This window comes from Fusarium redolens (genome assembly GCF_020744475.1).
Source record: "Fusarium redolens strain MPI-CAGE-AT-0023 chromosome Unknown BKA55scaffold_18, whole genome shotgun sequence".
NCBI classification, from domain to species: domain Eukaryota; kingdom Fungi; phylum Ascomycota; class Sordariomycetes; order Hypocreales; family Nectriaceae; genus Fusarium; species Fusarium redolens.
The window spans coordinates 572,382-591,274 of record NW_025763681.1 but is presented as its reverse complement, the minus strand read 5'-3'; the positions used below and the strand labels follow the sequence as shown (position 1 = coordinate 591,274).

The following is an 18,893-nucleotide window of genomic DNA, read 5'->3' as shown; positions in this document are numbered from 1 at the left end:
CTTAGTGCAGTCTTCCTCATTCTCCACGGTAGTATGCCGATCAGGTGAGTTGCTGTGTCACGATTGAGGACAATATCGACGAGTCTCCGGTTTTTGTTGTTTCTACGTTAGTGACTATCAAGGAAGCTTTGACTGTTCTAGTCTCAACAACCACGTCTTTCCATTCCCAATGGCAGTACGGAAAGTGGCGTTGTCATCGTCAACGAGCCATAAGCAGTTGGCAAAGAAGCTGTAAATGTGAGTCTGATAGAAGTTGCTCTGGTAGGGGAAGGTGCTAGTATCGCCTTCTCCTCTGAGGGGAATCCTCATCATGTCGTCGATCTTGGTAGAGGCCTTGAAGGTTAGCCACCAAACAATCTTCTATCTCCTCCTTGTTAGAAGTAAAGTCACCTCCGGTGCCAGTAGCGGCCGCCTAGTGTTTATTAAGGGGTATATTTAATGCACCTGAACCCTGGTTGCATGCCGGTGCTGATAGTGAACGCCCCAGCGATATTTTTCGAGATATCCTATTCCCCGGAGACTGGTGCTAAAGTCGCTATTAATTAATTATATTAATGTTAACACTACAGATAATAGCAGTGTCCTAATTATTCCTTCCCTAAATGCCTCTTATTTTTTCCCTTTTGCAAATATCTTAATATTATATAGTTCTACTGCGAACCTTTTTCCTTCGATCGACAGGTGAAAATATATCGGGGATACTACCAAAAGTTGGAAATGGTCTATAATCTATCTATATTCTCCCAAACCGCACACCAGAACGCTCTCAAATAGGAAGAAAAAACGCATACAAAAGAAGCTTAGTGTGGAGCATCGAGGGCATCCTTCTCGTGCAAGTACCGGAACACGTGCTTCGCCTTGTTGATCCGGTACCTGGTTGCAAATGGTGACAGAGCCTTCATCAAGATAAGCCAGCCTGCAAGCGTCGGCAGAGTGTAATGCAGCTTGTTGACAGCACCAGACGTGATAATTGTGATGAGGGTCTGATACCAATGTAGCGATGGGAAGAAGTAATTAATGCGATACCAGTTGTTGAGGAGGTCAGGTGCACCGATGGCAGCAGCGACGTTGAAAACAACCCAAGTTAGGAAACAAAACGTGACGAACGCAATGGGCACGAAGCCAGTGATAACGTCCAAGACATCGAAGCTGATCATGGCAAACACCCAAGTGACAGCCCAGGTTGCGAAAAACATCTTTGCGTGCAAGGGGTAGGAGCCGCGGAATGCGTACATCCAGCCTGTGGAGCAGAGACCACAAATGAGAGGCCAGAAGATACTCCAGAAGAGCCGGGCGTAGATATGCGTTTTGACATCGTAGGCGGCGTAGAGATGCATACCGTTGCAAATACCGTTCCAAGCCATGATGAAGAAAAATTGCATCAGGATTGGGAAGACGGCCCCAATGGTGTTGAGGAAAGCTTTATCGTCCATGTCGCTGAAATTGTGGATCGATGCACTGGCACCGACAGCTCGTGCTGGAGTCGTCAGCGCGCTCAGGGATACGGTTGTGTTTACGAATTCGCCGCTGCCAAGTTTGGATCCGATAAATTGTGCGCTGAATATTCCGGCGGCTGCGCTTGCGGTAGTGATGGTTGATGACTGTATGCCACCGGCATACAACGTGTAGTATCTGGCTGTCAGGAGATAATAGGTGTAGACATCGCTAGGATCGTATGAAGAGGTGGTACCGTTGACAGCTTCGTCGAATCGAGCCGTTGCTCCCGGTTGGACGACAATCGCGGCCCAGTACTTCCCATCGAAGACATCCTGCCTGATCTGATCTGGAGATGTTGACGAGGTATTGACGTTGATATAGGTTGGGAACTCGTAGGATTGATTGTTCGCCGCTGCCGCAATTCGCAGTGCTGTACCGAAGTCACCACCATCGAAGTCAGCAAGGGCAACTTTCGCCCGCTTGACGTATTCGCCTTGATTATGGAAGAGACCAAAGATGTGGGATGCGTTGATCCAAAAGATACCAAGGATCATAATGGCTGCGGGGATCAAAGCCTTCATCATGTCCACTGCGGTAGCCTTGGGTTTGGGGCCATTTGTTCGCGTTCTTATTATTGACATCTCCACTGCAACATCCTCGTCGTCTGGCGAGGCCCGGTGCGTGCCGACATAGGGGCCATGCATCGAGTATCTTGTTTCTGGCATTGGAAAGTGAGTTGAAGATTAGAGTTAAGCCCAGGAATAGACGTTGATAAGTGGTGTAATTGACAGAAACAAAAAGGATACCGGCAAGCAATTATGAACACGAGTTAAATAGAGAAATATGTATCCAAGCCGCCTACGTCACGTTCAAGACGGCATTTCGTCCGCTACCTTGTACGAAGACTTTGTTGCTGGTACGATGAGTTGCTCGGCTGGCCAGACAGGGCAAGTAAACGTGCATGGATGAAAGAACCCGAATGCCGCGACTCAGCTCTCGGTCCTCGGAGATTAAGTTGGGTACCGTACCTCCTACCTACCCAGGTTAGGTAAGCGGAAGCGGGTGAGAGCGGGAGTGAAGATCTCGGCCTCTTCGGCCTTCCTGGAATTACCGCTGCAAAGGTTATCGGACTTAAAAAATAAAAATGGACCCGGGCCTCGGCAGTCAGGACCTAGATGCACGGAAGCGCAGTGTCGCACTGGATGTGCTTAAAATGGATTGAAGGTCGGGTCATTCATAATGAGCAGCAGTAGTGAGTTGATTGGTTCTATCTTCTGTGTGGGGTATTCCATCCCACAGGTTTTACTTTAAGTCACCCAGCTTGATTACTAAGGGCTGTTGTTCCTGAGGATCATTGAGACCATGCCCGGCCTGCGACACCGAGATTAAACTTTTTGTACCCTGCTTGTACTCCCAGGATGACCGGGATCATGTGGGGCAAGGTACGCCTTGGAGCCTTGTGCGCGCTCAGGAGATGATTGTCTTGAGTCACTTACCCCTTCTCAACGCCCGCTGGAAGCATCATCCCGTCTTCTCATTTGCGGCCGCATTTAGTAGGTTTGTTAGTGGTACGGCCCTCAGCGCCGGGTCCACGATAATTTGTCCGGTTAGTCACAGCCCCACATAGAGAACATCCAAGCCTCAAGCATTGGGAATCAGGGCCTAAGCTTCCTTGCCAAAGAGCCGAGCCTGCAAGGGATCAGGGACCGCCCGTTTAACAGGGGGTAGCAACTTACTGGATGTCGACCCACCCTAAAAACATCCCCCAGTTCCTCTATCTGATATCCTTATTTTGAGACCTCCTGTCGCTCCTCTCCCATTACAATCCTGGTAAAAGTGGCCGAGAGGATGGGTATGCAAAAAATCTCCAAGGAAAGCACGGCCGGGGCGGGTAAAAACACTTATGATCGTGAAGATGTCGTCGTTATTGTATAGGCACCGACTTCTGAATCATGGCCGATTCGCTAACATGTGTTCGGCAGGCCTGCTCGATATTGGCTGTGTATAATTCCTCCGAGCTCCTCATCCTCATCTTTATGACCTTTAAACGATACAAGGGGCTCTACTTTTGGAGCATATTCCTCGCATCTTTAGGTATTCTTCCATACTGCATCGGCTGGTTTGTTGCTTATTTTACGCTTACCTCTCTCTGGGTCGGTATGATTCTTGCTCAAATTGGATGGACTCTTCTAGTATCAGGTCAATCTATGGTTCTCTATTCGCGATTGCACCTGGTTCTTGACGATCCTAAAATACTCCGCATCCTACTATGGATAATTATCCTGAACGGTATCATTTGGCATATCTCAATCACAGTTCTTGTATTCGGGTCTAGTTACAGCCCCGCGCAAAGCCGAGATGGATTTAACTGTGTCTTTAACGTCCTGGAAAAGGTCCAAATGTCCTGTTTCTGTCTCCAGGAGTTCGCTCTCTCCGGTCTCTACATCTGGAAGGCATGGGGTATTCTCAACACAGCTTTAAGCAGCCAACAACGGTTTATACGGCAGCTTTTTGCTATTAACGTCTTTATTATGGCTATGGATGTTGCACTTCTCGCTATCGAATATAAGAGCTTATTTCTCTGGGAGCAAGGTGTTAAAGTCGTCACCTACTCCCTTAAGCTGAAGCTCGAGTTCGCGATATTGGGCCAGCTTACCGAGTTTGTGCGGCATCGAGGCGGCGGCGGTGATTTTGGTGGACAATCAAATCATGCTACAGCTACGTTTATACGGCTCTCTAGTGGTCGGTCGCAAATGAAGGAGAGGGAAACACGCTTCGCAGCAACCAGGCCGGAACCAGTCCTTATGGAAGACGTGAAGCCTAGCACATCGGCAACTGCCACAACTACAAAGGCATCACCACGTCCATCTCAAGGACAGGATGAGATTAGGGTTAGAACAAGGATGAATACGGTAAAGCAGCATATTGTATCGCTAGAATAATGCGAGCACAGGTCAGCCTTATGAGAAGTGCTATCCAAGAGATCTCAAGGTTATAGCGGTGTAAATTGTTCGCAAATCCACTGTATTGGTCCCAACACCCATATGGATTCACGCCGCCGAGAAAGTGAGTGATCCCCATCCCCTAGGCTCTAGAAGAAATGCAAGAGCGCTTTATGCATAGAGATGCCAGGTCACCGTCGGCTGGGCGCTCAAGCTACATGAAGTCGGGAAGTCTATCAAGGATACCACCACCGACCTGGGCTATATATCTTGGTCAGATCATTTATTCTAGGATACACTTGAGCATCTCTTCCCATAGATGACAACACGACATTAACTTACAAAAATATATCTTTCACAATAACACAGTTGCGGGAACTCGTTGAAACCGAGATTATAGCAGCCCAAGATCAGCAGGCAGAGTTGCTTCTTGTCCCTCCGAATTCAGGTAGGCGGGCCACTGTTCCAACAGTAAGACTGCATTCGATTGTTGATGGCCAATTGTTGGAAAATCCGGGGATTCCCTTCCCTTCAGGATTCAGACTAACAGTGTGAAAGTCCTAGGTTAGAGCTCAAAGTCCTAGATGAAATCATTTAGAGATATAAGCCCGAGAAGAACTCTGATTTCAATAATAGAATAGTCAAGTTTCGTAAATATATATATATATATATATATATTTTTACCAAGCACTACTGCGCAATATAAACAACAGCTAATAACTAGCCCAACTGAGCTACTTAGGTACTGGTCATATGCAACGACATCCACACACAGGCAACTTGTCGATTTCCGGCTGCGCAAAAACTGTCTACCGTCGACGCCACATAGCCACTGCATCCTTGTTATTTTGACGAAAGTGGAGAGGTAGGAAAGCCGCCTCCAGGTTCGACCTCGACAGCTCGGCATTGCGAAGTCTTGCAAGCTGCACTGGATGAGGCTTTCAATGGTGGTGTTCTCGATAGCCTAGCTCAGTACGTCCTGTGCCCATCGGGACCTGAGCGGCCGTGCGGCCGCTCGACGGGAAATACAGATTAAACAAAAGAATGGTCAACACGGAAGCTATTGCAATGGAATTGAGTCCATCAACTTGAAATGCAAGTTGAGTGGATTGAATTGATGCACGTGCCTTCAACTTCAACGAGATTGAAGACATTGAAAGTGGGAAATGATGACCAGCCTGAGCTTTATCAGAGTCACTCGCACATTAGTTGATGGGTTGAGTAGGTGGGGCAGGCCCTATACGCCCCCATCTCTCCCCTGGAGAGATGGCTGCATTCATCGTATCTTTGACGCCTTCGTATCCCTCTATGAGACCTTTGAATCATCCTAACTCCACCAATATATAGCCAAATTATATAGAATTATGGCATTAAAATGCCCTCAACTTGCTCTTTCTAATTATCTTGAATTTATCGCAAAAACGTCGATATGCAGCAAAGGCGGCGCGGTTGTATGTAGTAGGTCGCGAAACAACGCGTCCCACGCGTGCCAACGCATTCCAATAACGCACACTGACAGTTAGGGAAACCTGCGCTCGCTACCACGCCGACCAACACCTCGTTAAGTATATCCGCCTCATAAAACGAGGCAAACGACTACCGAACCCAGAGTCAGATAGCACCGGTGGCGCGATGAACGCTTGTATCTCTATCGAAGAAAAAAGGGCGATAACCACCTATCTCCGGCAGGTAGAAAACACACCTTTCGCCCTAACTAAAGTTTACGCCGTAGACAAGGCCAATTATCTCCGCCAACTTCGAGGTGCTAGCCCTATTTCTTCCTCTTAGTTTCCAAGGTTTAAGTAAAGGCATCCCGAGATATCCTTCAAGAAGGAGAAGCCCAAGGAAATTATCCGCATTGGTGCGGAGTTACAGATACCTGAGATACAGGCATGGTTTGCTGAATATCGTAAGGTTGTTCCCACTTATGATATTCTTCCTTAAAACCTCTAGAATTTTAACGAATCCCCCTTACAAATCGGCTGCATGAAAGGCAGCAGAAAGCTCGGCTATACAACTATGAAGAAGGCGAAAAGGCCAATATCCTTCCAACCGGGTAATAAGGAATCTTTAACGGCTGTTGATGCTATTAGCGCTGCTGGCAAAGCAATCCCTTCCTTCCTCATCCTTAGCGCCAAGGTCCTGCTCGAGGACAATGCGGCTTCAACTTTGAACGACGATATCATCCTCACAAAAACGAATTCTGGGTATAACAACACCGACCGGGCCTTCCAGTGGCTTCAACATTGCAATTGGTAGTCTTTTCACCACAGTGATAGCTTTGCCGGCTCCACTATTGAGCAGCGGTTTGGCTATCCATATGACATTACGGAGTCAACTTTAAAGGAGCGATCCAAAGGCCGTTCGTTCCATCGTTAACGCATAAAATCGGTGCCCCGGCTGCTAATAATGGATAGATTTCATACTCATAAGGACCTTTAATTCGTCTGGTACAGCGAATTATTCGATATCGTCCCTTTCAAGCTTCCCTCGCATACAAGCCATCTCATATAACCGCTTGATGTTGGTGGTTCACCAGCATATAAAGGTATAGCAACAAAAGTACCTCTTGGAGCATGTGCAAGGCGGCGGGATGCAGGTATCTTGATATAACTTCCTTTGTATGTAGAATGATATCTATCGGAAGACGTTCCGGGCCTGTTACATCTATGTTAGGTCCGAAAAAGCAGGCCTTTGGCCTATATCCGAAGACATCGTCTTAGAACCCCCTGATTGAATAGGAAGCCGACCGCAAGGAGCCTCTCTTTCTGAGTCGGATCCCAGTCTATCGAGATGACGCCCCGACGCGCAAAACGCAAGCTTCGAACGGTTCTGGAGACGGACATCTTTAATGAAAACATAAAGAAGGTTATGAAGGATGTGATAACGGCACCCGAAGTTTCTATCATCTCTTAGCAGGCCCGGAATCGCATCCATAAGCTTACAGAGGAGCGCATCAGCCGTGAGGCACGACGTACGAAGACCCGACGGCAGATTCAAGGCACCAAAGATGGCGCTACTTTCCATGGGTCAGCTTCGAGCCAAAGTGAAGGCATGAGCAGATGAGGAATACGAAGATGAAGTAAACAGCTTACTCGATCCCAGGAGAAGATGATGAGGGATATCCAGAAGCAGGAACAAGAAAAGGCTCGTAGAGACCGTGTCGGTCAGCCAGTCTTACGAGGCAGGGCCGCGGCGGCGGCGAAGAAACAGGCTGAAGAAGACGATCGCGAGAAGTTAAACACCCAGATCCCTGAAGAAGAAAAAGACCAAGCAACACAGCTTCTTAAGCAATGGAACAGAGCCGATGACCTTAAGAAGTGGTCTCTTTATCCCACAAGGCCTCTGCCCATCCTCGAGATGCTACCGGAAGTTGTTAAGTGGAAAAGGGAGACAGAGACATAGGCACAACAGCGAGTGGCTCAAGAGCTACAACTTCCTGGTCTCCAGGAAGATATACAAGCCGACCCCGGGGCTCCGGGAGACTACCTATCGCTAGGGCTTTCGTCGATGCCTCTCATACCTCCGAGTGACTCCTCTGGTGTTCATGTTGTCCTAGAAGGGGGCAATCGCAGCCAACCGAACCCCTTTGCGCTACCCTTCACTCATCGGTCCCTGGGCTTATCACAGACAGAAGACGAAGCCGTGATAGATAAGATTATGGAAGAAATTACTGCGCAGGAAGTGGTAGATGATGAAGATGATGATAACCGTCTTATTACGCTGAAGAATCCTTATTTGAATGCATTGTGGTCTTCTTCTGACGACGATGAAGATGCCTCTTTTATTGTTAGTGTAGGGCGGGGAATTACCATGCAGTACCAACCTGCCGGTCATACCCACCTACCGGTCGGCGAAAAAAAAGAATTCCCCATATAAAATGTCTAACTTCACTTGCACAGTCCTTGGCCAAAATTGAAGTTATTTACATGGAACAGATTGTGTCTTACTGAGAGTTTCATGCTGTTTCATATTGGCATGTTCATTTGTATTTTACACAAGCAGTTTGGTCGCATGACACTAGTGTAAAATTTCTCAAAATGTCTCCTTTATCACTCAGCCTCCCCAAAATTTCATCAAACTTTTATCTATAGCAGCTTCCTTTAATCGCCTTGAAAATGCCTCAACAGTCTTATACAGAGAATAATGTCATTGAAGCTATACTGGATGTTACAGATAATGACCTCTCGCAGCACCAGGCCGCCCAGAAGCATGGAATGCCCCAAACCACTCTGTCTGACTGATTAAGAGGCCTACCGTCAAAATCCGAGGTCACCCAACCTGCCCAGCTGTTATACGAATCCCAAGAGGCTAGGTTAGTTACATGGATACTTCGACAAGAGGCCTTGGGCTATGCTCCTTCCCACAGTCAAGTTCGTGCCACCATAGCTGCCCTGTTGAGACAGCAGGGCCAGGAAAGGCCAATTGGTGTATACTGGCTAGCCAGGTTTATTAAACGCCATCCAGAGATCGATAAGAAGGTAGGAAAACGCCAGGAAGCTTCAAGGTTCAATTCTTTTACCCCAATGGCCGTCAATTGGTACTTTGATATCCGGGAGAGCGAATATGGCTGGATCAAGCCTGAGAACACGGTTAATGTTGACGAGGGCGGTATCATGGCTGGATTTGGTGAGTACTGACCACTTCTGATACAAGACTTACCAATAAATTGCAAATCTAGGTTTGGATTCCTTGGTAATTGGCAGTAGCGATCCCAGGAGGAAGGCCTTCCTCAAAGGCTCGCAGTCCCGCACTTGGACTAGTTTTATCGAAGCCGTCACTGCGGATGGCCGTCTTCTAAAGCCGGGAATTATCTTCAAGGGCAAAGAACTTCGGAAGCGGTGGTTTATTGATGAGTTTAACAAGATCGCCGACTGGTATTATATCACGTCCGATAACGGCTGGACAGACAACCATATCGCGGTCGAGTGGCTCAAAGAGGTTTATCTGCCCCAAACTCAGCCAGCAGATGAGTCAGATGCAAGGCTCATAATATTAGATGGCCATGGGAGCCATGTATCTGTGGGTGTCTACCTGTTCTCGATCAGAAATACCGCTGACTGAAATTCCAGGATGAGTGGATGGCCACGTGTTTTTTGAACAACGTGTATTGCTGTTACCTGCCTGCACATTGCTCTCATGGCCTACAGCCACTGGATAATGGTGTTTTCAACGCATCCAAGGCTGCATATCGAAAAGAACTCCAAAAACTGGCAAGCCTGACCGATTCTGCGCCCGTGGACAAGGTCAACTTCATCAAGGCTTATGCCAAAGCCAGGGAAGTGGGTATGACGAAGAAAAACATCCTTTCAGGCTGGAGAGTGACTGGAAACTGGCCGATTTCACGACGTAAAGCGCTCATACATCCTGAGATTCAGCCAGACAAGAAGGAAACGACGCCTGGATCAGACGGCCACAGAGACGGGCAAGTCGACTCTGATAATACGCCAAAGACCAGCCGTCACATCAGAGACCTGGGGAAGAACAAGAGCCCCTCTACCAGAAGGCGGTATTCTGTGATATCAAAAGGGTTTGAAGCCCAAGAGTCCAAGATCGCCTCTTTGAGCACCAGAATAGCCAGCCTGGAGGAGGAAGTTGGCCGGTTGAGCAGAGGCAAGAAGAGAAAGGCGATACCGAATCCCAATAAGAAATTTATCTCGCTGGCAGAGGCTCTAGCAGCTGGTGACACTATTTCAGAGCCAAACGAAGCAATTGAAGGGGCGGATGTTGTTGAGGATGTGATCGAGGTGGGAGGGATAGAAGAGGATGAGAGGTCAAATTCAGGGAAGGAAGAATTAGGTGTCGTACGCACCCGCACAGGGCGTGAGGTTAAAAGACCCAGAAAATATTAAAATAGATTCAATTTTGATCTAAATTCTAGGGATAAAATTATTTTTACTATTTTTATTAAGTTTTTCCCATGAGGTTAAAAAAGTGCATTTTGTATGGGGGAATCTTTTTTTCGCTGACCGGTAGGTGGGTATGACCGGCAGGTGGGTACTGCATGGTAATTTAAATAAAATCTAATAATAATAGAAGTTATATCATTTTGAAGCCCTGAGTTTTCTCTTCAACATTTTGTATACCATCCCCTTGCACGAATGCAGGCGTCAAGTCGGCGGAGGAGTGAGTCAATCAGACGGTTAATCTGCTCTGGTGTAATTGCTGCACACGCCAACTTGATACATTTGATCAACTTTGCTTGATTAGACTTGTTGTTTTTCAAGAGATCTAATTGAGGGAACATCTTTTTAATGTTCAGCTTTAATTGCTTCCATATTCGCTCAATTGGGTTGAGATCAGGACTGTGAGAAGGCCAGTCAATCCAGGATATGCCGTGTTCCAACAGCCAGTTCGTCGTAGACTCTGACGTGTGAATACGAGCATTATCTTGTTGAAAATGGCGAAAACCAGTCCAAATAAGAAGTAAACCTTCTGTTAAAGCCTGTTGATAACTTAAAGAAGTATATCCTCTTCTTCTGGCGGCCTGATCGCGGATCATGATGATGATATCAGATTTCCCTCCTCTCCAGATTGCCCCCCAAACCATGATCGATAATCGTGACTTTCCATGAACTGTCACATTAACTAATTCCCTCATGAACTTCTCATGAGGCTTACGGAATACCCAACCTCGTTTATAATTCGGTTGCGATTGAACTGATGATTCGTCGCTAAAAATGGTCTGAAGGTGTCATAAGTTGAGTGAAAGATTCCCGAGCAGCGTCCATCCGCGAACTTTAAAACGATATACCTCCAGCAATTCTTCAATATCTTCCTTCCAAGCTTGAAACCATAAAAACCGCTGACGAGCGGTTTCTGTAGATAGTGGAATTCTCTGCATAGCCCTCAATTTGCGACCGTAATGGTGTCTGATCGCTCGGCGTATTGTAGTTCGTGAGATCTCGCCACCTAGATAATTGACAAGCGATTCGTATGTGATCCTACGGTCGCGTTTAAGTGAAACTAATACGTATCGAATCTGCTGAATTGTGAGTTTTGTAGGACGTCCAGAACGACACTTTTTGTCCAAGGTTTGGTGAGTTTTCCAGTGTTGAAAGATCTTGAAGATTGCGGCGGGTGAACATTTAGCCTCCTCAGCAACATCTCGGTATGACCTCCCGCTTTCTACAGCTTGAACAATAAGAGCTCTTGCAACCTCGCTGAACTCATGGTTTCTCTGGCGCCCTGCGCATATAATTGACAAGATTCCGTTCTTTTGCGACATGTTTTGTCGAAGTTGTGGACGTTTGAAGAAATTGGATGAGTTCACTTTTATCGTGGTGGATTACACGTTGGCGGGGCAGCGTTTACAGACTTTTGGACCATAATTTTAGGTAAAAAACCCCTCTATCCTATGTTGTTGGATTACGCAGGGATGCTGAGTGCAGTTAACAATTGATTGTTATTGTTATTATTCTTAATTTCTTGCAGTCGAAGGGGTCTTTGAGGCCTTATATCTTCGACTGATTCTTTCTAGGACTTGAGTCCTAGAGTCTTAGATGACAGTCCTACGATTTGAGTTTTTAGGACATCAAACTTTAACTTTAATCTTGAACCTTAATCCTGAAGTTGAAGGGGAACCATCAATTCTTCCAACATCCTATGAACCGGTAAGGCTATCATACAACTTACTGCCTATCAAGTATATAGTAAATATACTTGCTTGATACCGTCGCAGCTATGCCCAGTCACATCGCAAGTATCACCTGGTTCAGGTGTATTCCAACAGCGGGTAGTGTCTGACCATTGAGCACAGAAGGCCCAAAACTTTCCCTTCCTGCCTGCATTCCCCCCAGCATGGACTTTTGCCCTGCAATTTTCGCGCAGATCAAAAAGTGCATCCCAATGTTTATCATACCACGACCAGCCACCAGTTGAAAGTGTCGTAAAGTCCAACTCCTTATAGTTGTTAGATCAGGGTAAATCGTCGTTCTTTACACAAGGGCCATTTCGGGCGGGCTTCGGTGTGTCTTTGTATGGTCAGCTGTTGACACGGACATTCTCCTAGCGATTGATAGCCACATAGGCATGACGACATTCCACTTGTGTAGCTGTTTCTCTAATCGGATCTGATTAGAGCCAGTGTTGATCCCAACCAGCTTGAACAAATAGGATCGTACAGTTCTAAGACGATATCAGAGTTGATATTGCATTCCGTCTACTGATTCTACTCTCCCAACCCTAGGCTAGTCCTAAGATGACTTGCAAAGCATTTTGCAAAGTCTCTTTGTGTCCCTCCTCTCTCCGTTTTCCTCTCCATGCGATAAATCCGTCAGGTCGGACAAGAATAGCCTCCCCCTCAGAGATTCTACAAATACGACCAAAACTGCCATCAGTATCCGTGAGCGTGCCCTTGATCTTGCCTATATTATGAGAGTCTACTTGGGGTGTGATTTCTCTGGTCGCTTTGATCCATGGTGATGAATGATCAGTTGTGAAAAGAACGAAGTTAGTTTTGATCAAGTCCAACGTGGAGATCTGAGCGCCGTCTAGTGTGAGAGGCACATGTGGAAATCGGGTTCCTGGTAGTACTAGTGGTGCATATGGGTCTTCGTGGTGATCACTGTTGGTGCTTTGGCTTTCCGAAGGGACAGCAGAAAGGTAACGATACCCTATCTCGCAGACAATGTCAGGAAGTTCTGGATCTGTTGGGACTTGGCGGAAGACCCGCTTCTGCAGTCTTGAGTAGGCTTGACGCATCAGGAACCCAGCTACCGGCCGCCGCTCGGCGTCATAAGTTCGGAGAAGCGAAGGGCCAGCCCTTTCTCCTAAAACGTACGCAAGCTTCCAAGCTAGGTTATGCACATCCTAAATATGTTAGTTTGGTGGAATAACTCGACGTAGAACCCAGTCACCGTACCTGTATACCGGTGTTACCACCCATTCCACCAGTTGGAGGCATCACGTGTGCTGAGTCTCCTGCAATAAAGACTCGGCCGTTTGTGCTCGCAAAGCGCTCCGCGTTGAAAGCAGCCACAGACCAATACGAGATGGAGTCAACTTTGATATCAATATCGTCCTCGATACCGCTGGCATCCTTGAAATATTGCTTTGCGTCTCGTTCGGAGACTGAATCTGGCGAAAATGACTTTTTGTCACCTGCTCGTGTGACAATCATGAATCCAGCCTTGCCTCCGCTCTCCAGGCGGAACCCAGCATCAATGGCAGGATTAGAAACATACGTCACGCCATGCTTAGCACGGGTTCCGAGATATGGCGTCAGATCGGCTTTGAAGTTGATAGAAATGCTCTCCCCGAGGACTCCGGGGCCTTTCCATTCAATGCCTTCCTTCCTCCTTGTTGCACTTCTATTTCCATCGCACGAAACCAGGTACTTGGTTCTAAATTTGCGATAATTTCCAGATTGAACGTTTTGGACCACAACGAGTGCACCGTCTGAGTCTTCTTCGTAATGGACGACGGTCTCATTGAACTCCTGAACTGCGCCAAACTTCTTTGCACTCTTGCGCAAAAGCGGCTCAAACATGTTTTGCGTGAGCCATAGACGACTGCTAGGACTGGCCTTGGCTACTTCTGCTGGGTCGCTTTCTTGCATACTTGCCAGGACTTTGCCGCCCACGAGCTTCTCGACTATAATCATCCCCAGTGCTGGATAGCCACGCGTGTTGTTTCATACTGTTTCATATGAAACTGAAACAGTCCCTGGACCCGGTTTCGTATGAAACAGTAACTCCCCCAGTTTCATATGTTTCAGTCGGTTTCATATGTTTCATATACGCCCGATGAGTCCCAAATATCTTAGTACTTAACCAAGAAAATTTCGCATACCAAATGCCTTCAGCGCAGTTAGAAACTTGCTAATAGTAAATATGTGTCGCATATCACCACTAGGTTCGTGCGACTGGATATAAAACGCGGCCTGTACTTTAGAGTCGTGTCTCCGGTTTCACAACCGGCTTGTCGCATCAAGGACTCCAATCCTAACGACATGAGCTTAAATAGCTATGCCCGAACACATGGCTGTTCAATTTCATTTGTTCTTTAGATAATTCTTATCAGTTGAGTGGTGCCATCACTGATCCCTGTGAAATTAATTGTCCGACAACATGTCATCAGCTTCGCCCGCTCCCTTGTTATCGGAGCCTTCTGATGAGCTCTTGGGGCCTGCTTCGCCTGGTTCTCCCGTTCCCGCGAAGCGCACAATGGATCGCTCTCCCTCTGATCGGGCTGGCAAGCGCACCAAAGGCCGTACGAACAAAAGCACTTGGAACGAGGCGCGTGGCCCTTATGAAGAGAGAGGGGAGAAAGCTCGCGATACCTCATACCACGAAATTTGGTACTGCAAGCACTGCGACTCCACGAAAAAGCTAATTCGATAACGACGAACGTGAGTCGAGCCCGCAAGCACCTGCGGGACTTTCATGGCATCCGGGTGATAGAGCATGTGGAAAGGTCGGATCTGAAGAAGCAGCAACGTGGCACCATTACGGACTTGTTCGGAAGGCAGTAGGAACGTCAAGCCAATCGAGACCTTAATGAGGAAAAATATTTGACAAACGCTATTAATATTCCTACATTCGAGGAAGCACTCGCCAGGCTTCTTGTGGTTCGCAATATCGCCCACACATTCATCGAGTACCCCGAGTTTCATGCTTCATACTCTCCTGCAACTATATGGCCCGGGACGTCCTCCTACGCAGCCGCAGAGCGGTGCCGAAACTTCTCAAAAAGACTTTCGCTCAACACAAACAAGGGCTCGTTGAGAAGCTTCACAATTCTCTCTCATCTATGGTCCACTTCACCATTGACATGTGGACCTCGTCGGAACAGAAGGCGGCATACCAGGCAATCGTGGTCCATTTTGTAGATGCGGAGACGAGAGGAGTCGCTCAAGCATTATTGTCACTGCGCGAGTTCAAAGGAAGCCACAACGGGAAATTGCAAGCCAAGGCTTTCCTGGAGGTTGTCTAAGAGTACGATCTCAAAGGAAAGGTTGGCTACTTTACGATGGATAACCACGACGCTAACGACACTATGCTTGACGATATCGCAAAAGAGATTGACGGTTTAGATCCGGTTGCCAGGCGACTACGCTGCAGTGGCCACATCATGAACCTCATCGTTCAAGCCTTCCTCTTTCGGAGTAAAGCAAAGAAGATTCAGGAGGATGAGAGAGAGGGGATTGATGAGGCGTATCAGCGGCTGTGCAGGCTATCCGAAATAGAAGAAGGGGGCATTATTACGAAGGCACAAGCTACCGAGGAATGGCGGGAGTTTAGTGTTCTGGGGAAACTCCACAACTTGTGCATATATTCAAGGAGCTCTACCAGCATTTACAACGACTTCAAGGCCGAGATTGGCAGGGCCTTGCCGAGGGACAATGACACACGTTGGAATTCATGGTTTCGCCTCATTGACGTGGCAATTGAGAATCGGGCAAAGTTCATGGATTGGATTCAAGAAAATCATGCCAAAATCGAGAAAGATGCACTGGACCACAACGACTGGAACGAACTCGGAGATATTCATGCGTTCTTACAAGTATTCCACCAGATCTCGGTGCGCCAAGGCCGGGAGAATACTCGATGAAGTTCTCTCCCATATGGATTTCCTCCATCATCACTTCACGCGGACTAAAAACCGGGCTTTCAGTGGCCCACGCTTCTACGCGCGCTTTCACGTGGCTTGGCTAAAGTTCGAGAAGTATTACCAGCTTACCGAACAAGCCCCGGTGTACGTGGCCGGTATTCTCCTCCACCCAGCACTCCGAAAGAGCTATCTGAGTGAGCAGTGGAAGAGAAACCCAGCCTGGGTCAGCAATGCCGTGAAGGCTGTAAGGAAGATCTGGTCCACAGAGTACAAGAGCTACCAGCTCCCAGATGAACAACAGGAGAAAGGGCAAGAACTCGATGAGTTTGATCGCTGGAGGCAGAAGGTGTACAGCACAGCGAGTGAGGTGAAGGATGAATTCGACCGCTTTATTTATGTAAGTAATTTGAAGCCTTCTAATGGCCTGGTTTTGACGATACTTCGCAGGGCTCACAGGTTGGGATTGGACAACAAACGGCCTTACAGTGGTGGCTTGAACCGACCCAGCGAGAGAATTTCCCCCTCCTCTGCCGTATGGCTATTGACATATTCTGCATCCCCCCCATGTTTACGGAAGCAGAGCGAATCTTCTCAGGCGCAAGACGGCAGGTTAGATGGGATAGAAGTAGCATGTCTGCCAAAATGGTAGAGGCATGTGAGTGCATTAAAAGTTGGATAAGTGTTCCAAAGGGAAAGAGCAGGCCGCTTCTTGCAGGGGTGTTTAGGGAAGCGGAGGATATCGACGCGGCTGTAAGGATACTCCAAGAAGATATAGAGATGAGTAAGGGGGCAGAGAGTGATGGCGAGCCTAGGGAATTGGTAGTGTAGGTAGGCAGACAATGCCAAACATTTTTGGGGTACTTGGAGATAAGGTGTATATCGATGCCGAGCTTGTCAAAAATTTGGACTGCTACTGGATATTGTTTCGTATGAAACTGAAACCAGTTCATATGAAACTGAAACTATACTGACGCCCGGTTTCATGAAACTGAAACTCCCCCCAGTTTCAGTTTCATAGCGTGGCTATCCAGCACTGATCATCCCAGCGTCGAGATCAAAGTTTGAGGCGCTTTCTGAACGGAGTTCGTCTTCCAGACCTAGCTGGCGGAAGATCTCAACGGAGCGTAAAAGGAATAAGGCTGCTCGGGGATGGATGGCGGTGGATGGATGGCGGTCAAAAGATACAGACTTAATGCTAGACGGGTTCAGTCATGATAATTGGCGTCAGAGCGACAGAGTCTTACCCATGATAACCTAGCAGAACGCCTAAAGTCATTCCTACCATGCTCGATCCAATGATGATAACGGGCCATTCTTCTGGCTCCAGTGGAATGTTTGTATGATTGAACTCTTTGAAGTCAAACAGAGTCCTTTGACTCTGAGCGATGGGAATTGTGTCATCAACTTGGTTCGGTCCGGTAGGAATGGTATGAGAATCATTTGAAGGCATCTTGGGTTGCGTGTCGTGTGTTTAGTGTGAGTGTGACTGAAGTTCCCAGGTGAAGTAAAGGGTAATTCTGACGGCGATAAAGATGAAGCTACCGTTTATGTATCATAGAACCTGTTTGCCTAAACATAATAATAAGTATAGCATGCCTTACCCAAGCTGGTCCCTCGCTAATCACATCCTCCACCTCAGTTGTCCTCCACACTCCACTCCTCCACTTCTCCACCCCTCCACTTCTCCACACTCCACCCACTCCTCCTCCACACGAACTAAGTCCAAGCCTCCTCCACATGACCCGAAACCCGAAAATTCCGACCTGGCAGTAGAAAGGGCTTCCCTCTCTAAATTGCCCGTCGTTTTAAGATATCATGCATGTTGGTCAACTTAATATCTTTGCTTTCTGTGGGTGACTCCTGCGCACATTCCAAGTTCTGTGAATAGCTACTACCACCATGACCGTCACTCTGTACGGATCTCGGCAATCAACAGGCACTCAACGTGTCTTGTTGGTCCTCTACGAACTAAATATTACTGATTATCGACTTTCCAACGTCGACATGCAAAAAGGAGATCATCATGTAACAGAGTATCTATCCGTTGATTGTGCAGATATTTACTCATCTTAGGATCCCACTTATGTTCAAAATCTCCACCCTTTCGGACGACTTCCGGTTCTTGATGACAACGACACTCGATTATTCGAATCAAGGGCCATTTGCCAATACTTGGTTGCTAAATACGGGAGAGGGAGTGCTTTAGACACCCGAGCTGAACAAACTTTTGCAGAGCTAGCAGCATATGAACAAACGGCCAGTGTTGAATACTCTTACTTCGACCCGGCGATGAAATCTTTGGCATACGAGAATATCTTCAAGAAGTACTCGGCTCCTCCGAAACTTTGCTTACAGAACGGCACACTGACGCAATACAGATTCATGGGTCACGGCGATCCTGACAAAGAGGAAGTCGAGAAACAGAAAACCCTCTTGGTCAAGGTCTTGGACCACTATGAAAAGGTCACTTCTGATCGTGAATATCTTATGGGAAACGTGAGTGGCTCCCCATCTTTCACGCTGAAATCCGTGTTGAATTTTTGAAGCAATTTTCGTTGGTTGATCTATACCATATGCCATGGGTTCACTTTCTCTCCAACCTGGGATTGCAGGATGAGATTTCGTCCAGGCCGTGGTTGAGCGCGTGGTGGAAACGTGTTAGCAGTCGGCCGTCTTGGAAACATCTGATGGTGTCCCCTTGAAACGAGAATCATAACAGAAACTGAGAAATTGGAGAGGTCTTTCGTTTAAAAAGATATGTTCTCCATACATCGTTCCTACATATCCAGAATAAATGACAATTGTGACACTTACGTCGCGGCTGAAATGGATGTCCGGTTTTAATTGTGAGGATGGTGACACGCTTATTGGACAAGGACGCTGGTCATAGCCGTTTACAATGATCTAAAACAATTCCCTTGTGAGCAATGGAGAGGGAACACTTATTTAGATCGACTCCCT

At 47.3% G+C, this 18,893-nt stretch overlaps 9 protein-coding genes across 9 annotated transcripts; 5 read left to right on the top strand and 4 right to left on the bottom strand.

The window, feature by feature from the left end:
* Positions 1-457: 457 nt before the first annotated feature.
* On the bottom strand, positions 458-2,628 carry BKA55DRAFT_580452 (uncharacterized protein). Its single transcript, XM_046193957.1, has one exon. The coding sequence runs from the start codon at positions 2,160-2,162 to the stop codon at positions 801-803; it is 1,362 nt and encodes a 453-aa protein (XP_046044234.1). The 5' UTR covers positions 2,163-2,628; the 3' UTR covers positions 458-800.
* A 797-nt stretch (positions 2,629-3,425) lies between these two features.
* On the top strand, positions 3,426-4,178 carry BKA55DRAFT_477367 (uncharacterized protein; the record flags this gene model as incomplete). The annotated part of the gene is made up of 1 exon (XM_046186175.1): positions 3,426-4,178. A coding segment is annotated over one exon (753 nt), but the record flags the coding sequence as incomplete, so codon positions are not given.
* Positions 4,179-7,389: 3,211 nt separating this feature from the next.
* BKA55DRAFT_695423 (uncharacterized protein) lies at positions 7,390-7,784 on the top strand (the record flags this gene model as incomplete). Its single annotated transcript, XM_046200154.1, has 2 exons — positions 7,390-7,425; positions 7,485-7,784. 2 exons carry the CDS (start codon positions 7,390-7,392, stop codon positions 7,782-7,784), a joined length of 336 nt encoding a protein of 111 aa, XP_046044232.1.
* A 3,572-nt stretch (positions 7,785-11,356) lies between these two features.
* Positions 11,357-11,689, bottom strand: BKA55DRAFT_580443 (uncharacterized protein; the record flags this gene model as incomplete). The annotated part of the gene is made up of 1 exon (XM_046193956.1): positions 11,357-11,689. A coding segment is annotated over exon 1 (243 nt), but the record flags the coding sequence as incomplete, so codon positions are not given.
* An 874-nt stretch (positions 11,690-12,563) lies between these two features.
* BKA55DRAFT_544361 (FAD binding domain-containing protein) lies at positions 12,564-13,983 on the bottom strand (the record flags this gene model as incomplete). Its single annotated transcript, XM_046190700.1, has 2 exons — positions 12,564-13,190; positions 13,243-13,983. 2 exons carry the CDS (start codon positions 13,981-13,983, stop codon positions 12,564-12,566), a joined length of 1,368 nt encoding a protein of 455 aa, XP_046044230.1.
* Positions 13,984-14,449: 466 nt separating this feature from the next.
* On the top strand, positions 14,450-14,853 carry BKA55DRAFT_695420 (uncharacterized protein; the record flags this gene model as incomplete). Its single annotated transcript, XM_046200153.1, has 2 exons — positions 14,450-14,679; positions 14,736-14,853. 2 exons carry the CDS (start codon positions 14,450-14,452, stop codon positions 14,851-14,853), a joined length of 348 nt encoding a protein of 115 aa, XP_046044229.1.
* Positions 14,854-15,587: 734 nt separating this feature from the next.
* On the top strand, positions 15,588-15,920 carry BKA55DRAFT_477355 (uncharacterized protein; the record flags this gene model as incomplete). The annotated part of the gene is made up of 1 exon (XM_046186174.1): positions 15,588-15,920. A coding segment is annotated over one exon (333 nt), but the record flags the coding sequence as incomplete, so codon positions are not given.
* Positions 15,921-16,955: 1,035 nt separating this feature from the next.
* BKA55DRAFT_695418 (FAD binding domain-containing protein) lies at positions 16,956-17,382 on the bottom strand (the record flags this gene model as incomplete). Its single annotated transcript, XM_046200152.1, has 2 exons — positions 16,956-17,127; positions 17,177-17,382. 2 exons carry the CDS (start codon positions 17,380-17,382, stop codon positions 16,956-16,958), a joined length of 378 nt encoding a protein of 125 aa, XP_046044227.1.
* A 251-nt stretch (positions 17,383-17,633) lies between these two features.
* BKA55DRAFT_580439 (glutathione S-transferase) lies at positions 17,634-18,741 on the top strand. The gene is made up of 4 exons (XM_046193955.1): positions 17,634-17,957; positions 18,006-18,256; positions 18,311-18,428; positions 18,479-18,741. Exons 1-4 carry the CDS (start codon positions 17,832-17,834, stop codon positions 18,632-18,634), a joined length of 651 nt encoding a protein of 216 aa, XP_046044226.1. The 5' UTR covers positions 17,634-17,831; the 3' UTR covers positions 18,635-18,741.
* Positions 18,742-18,893: the final 152 nt, after the last annotated feature.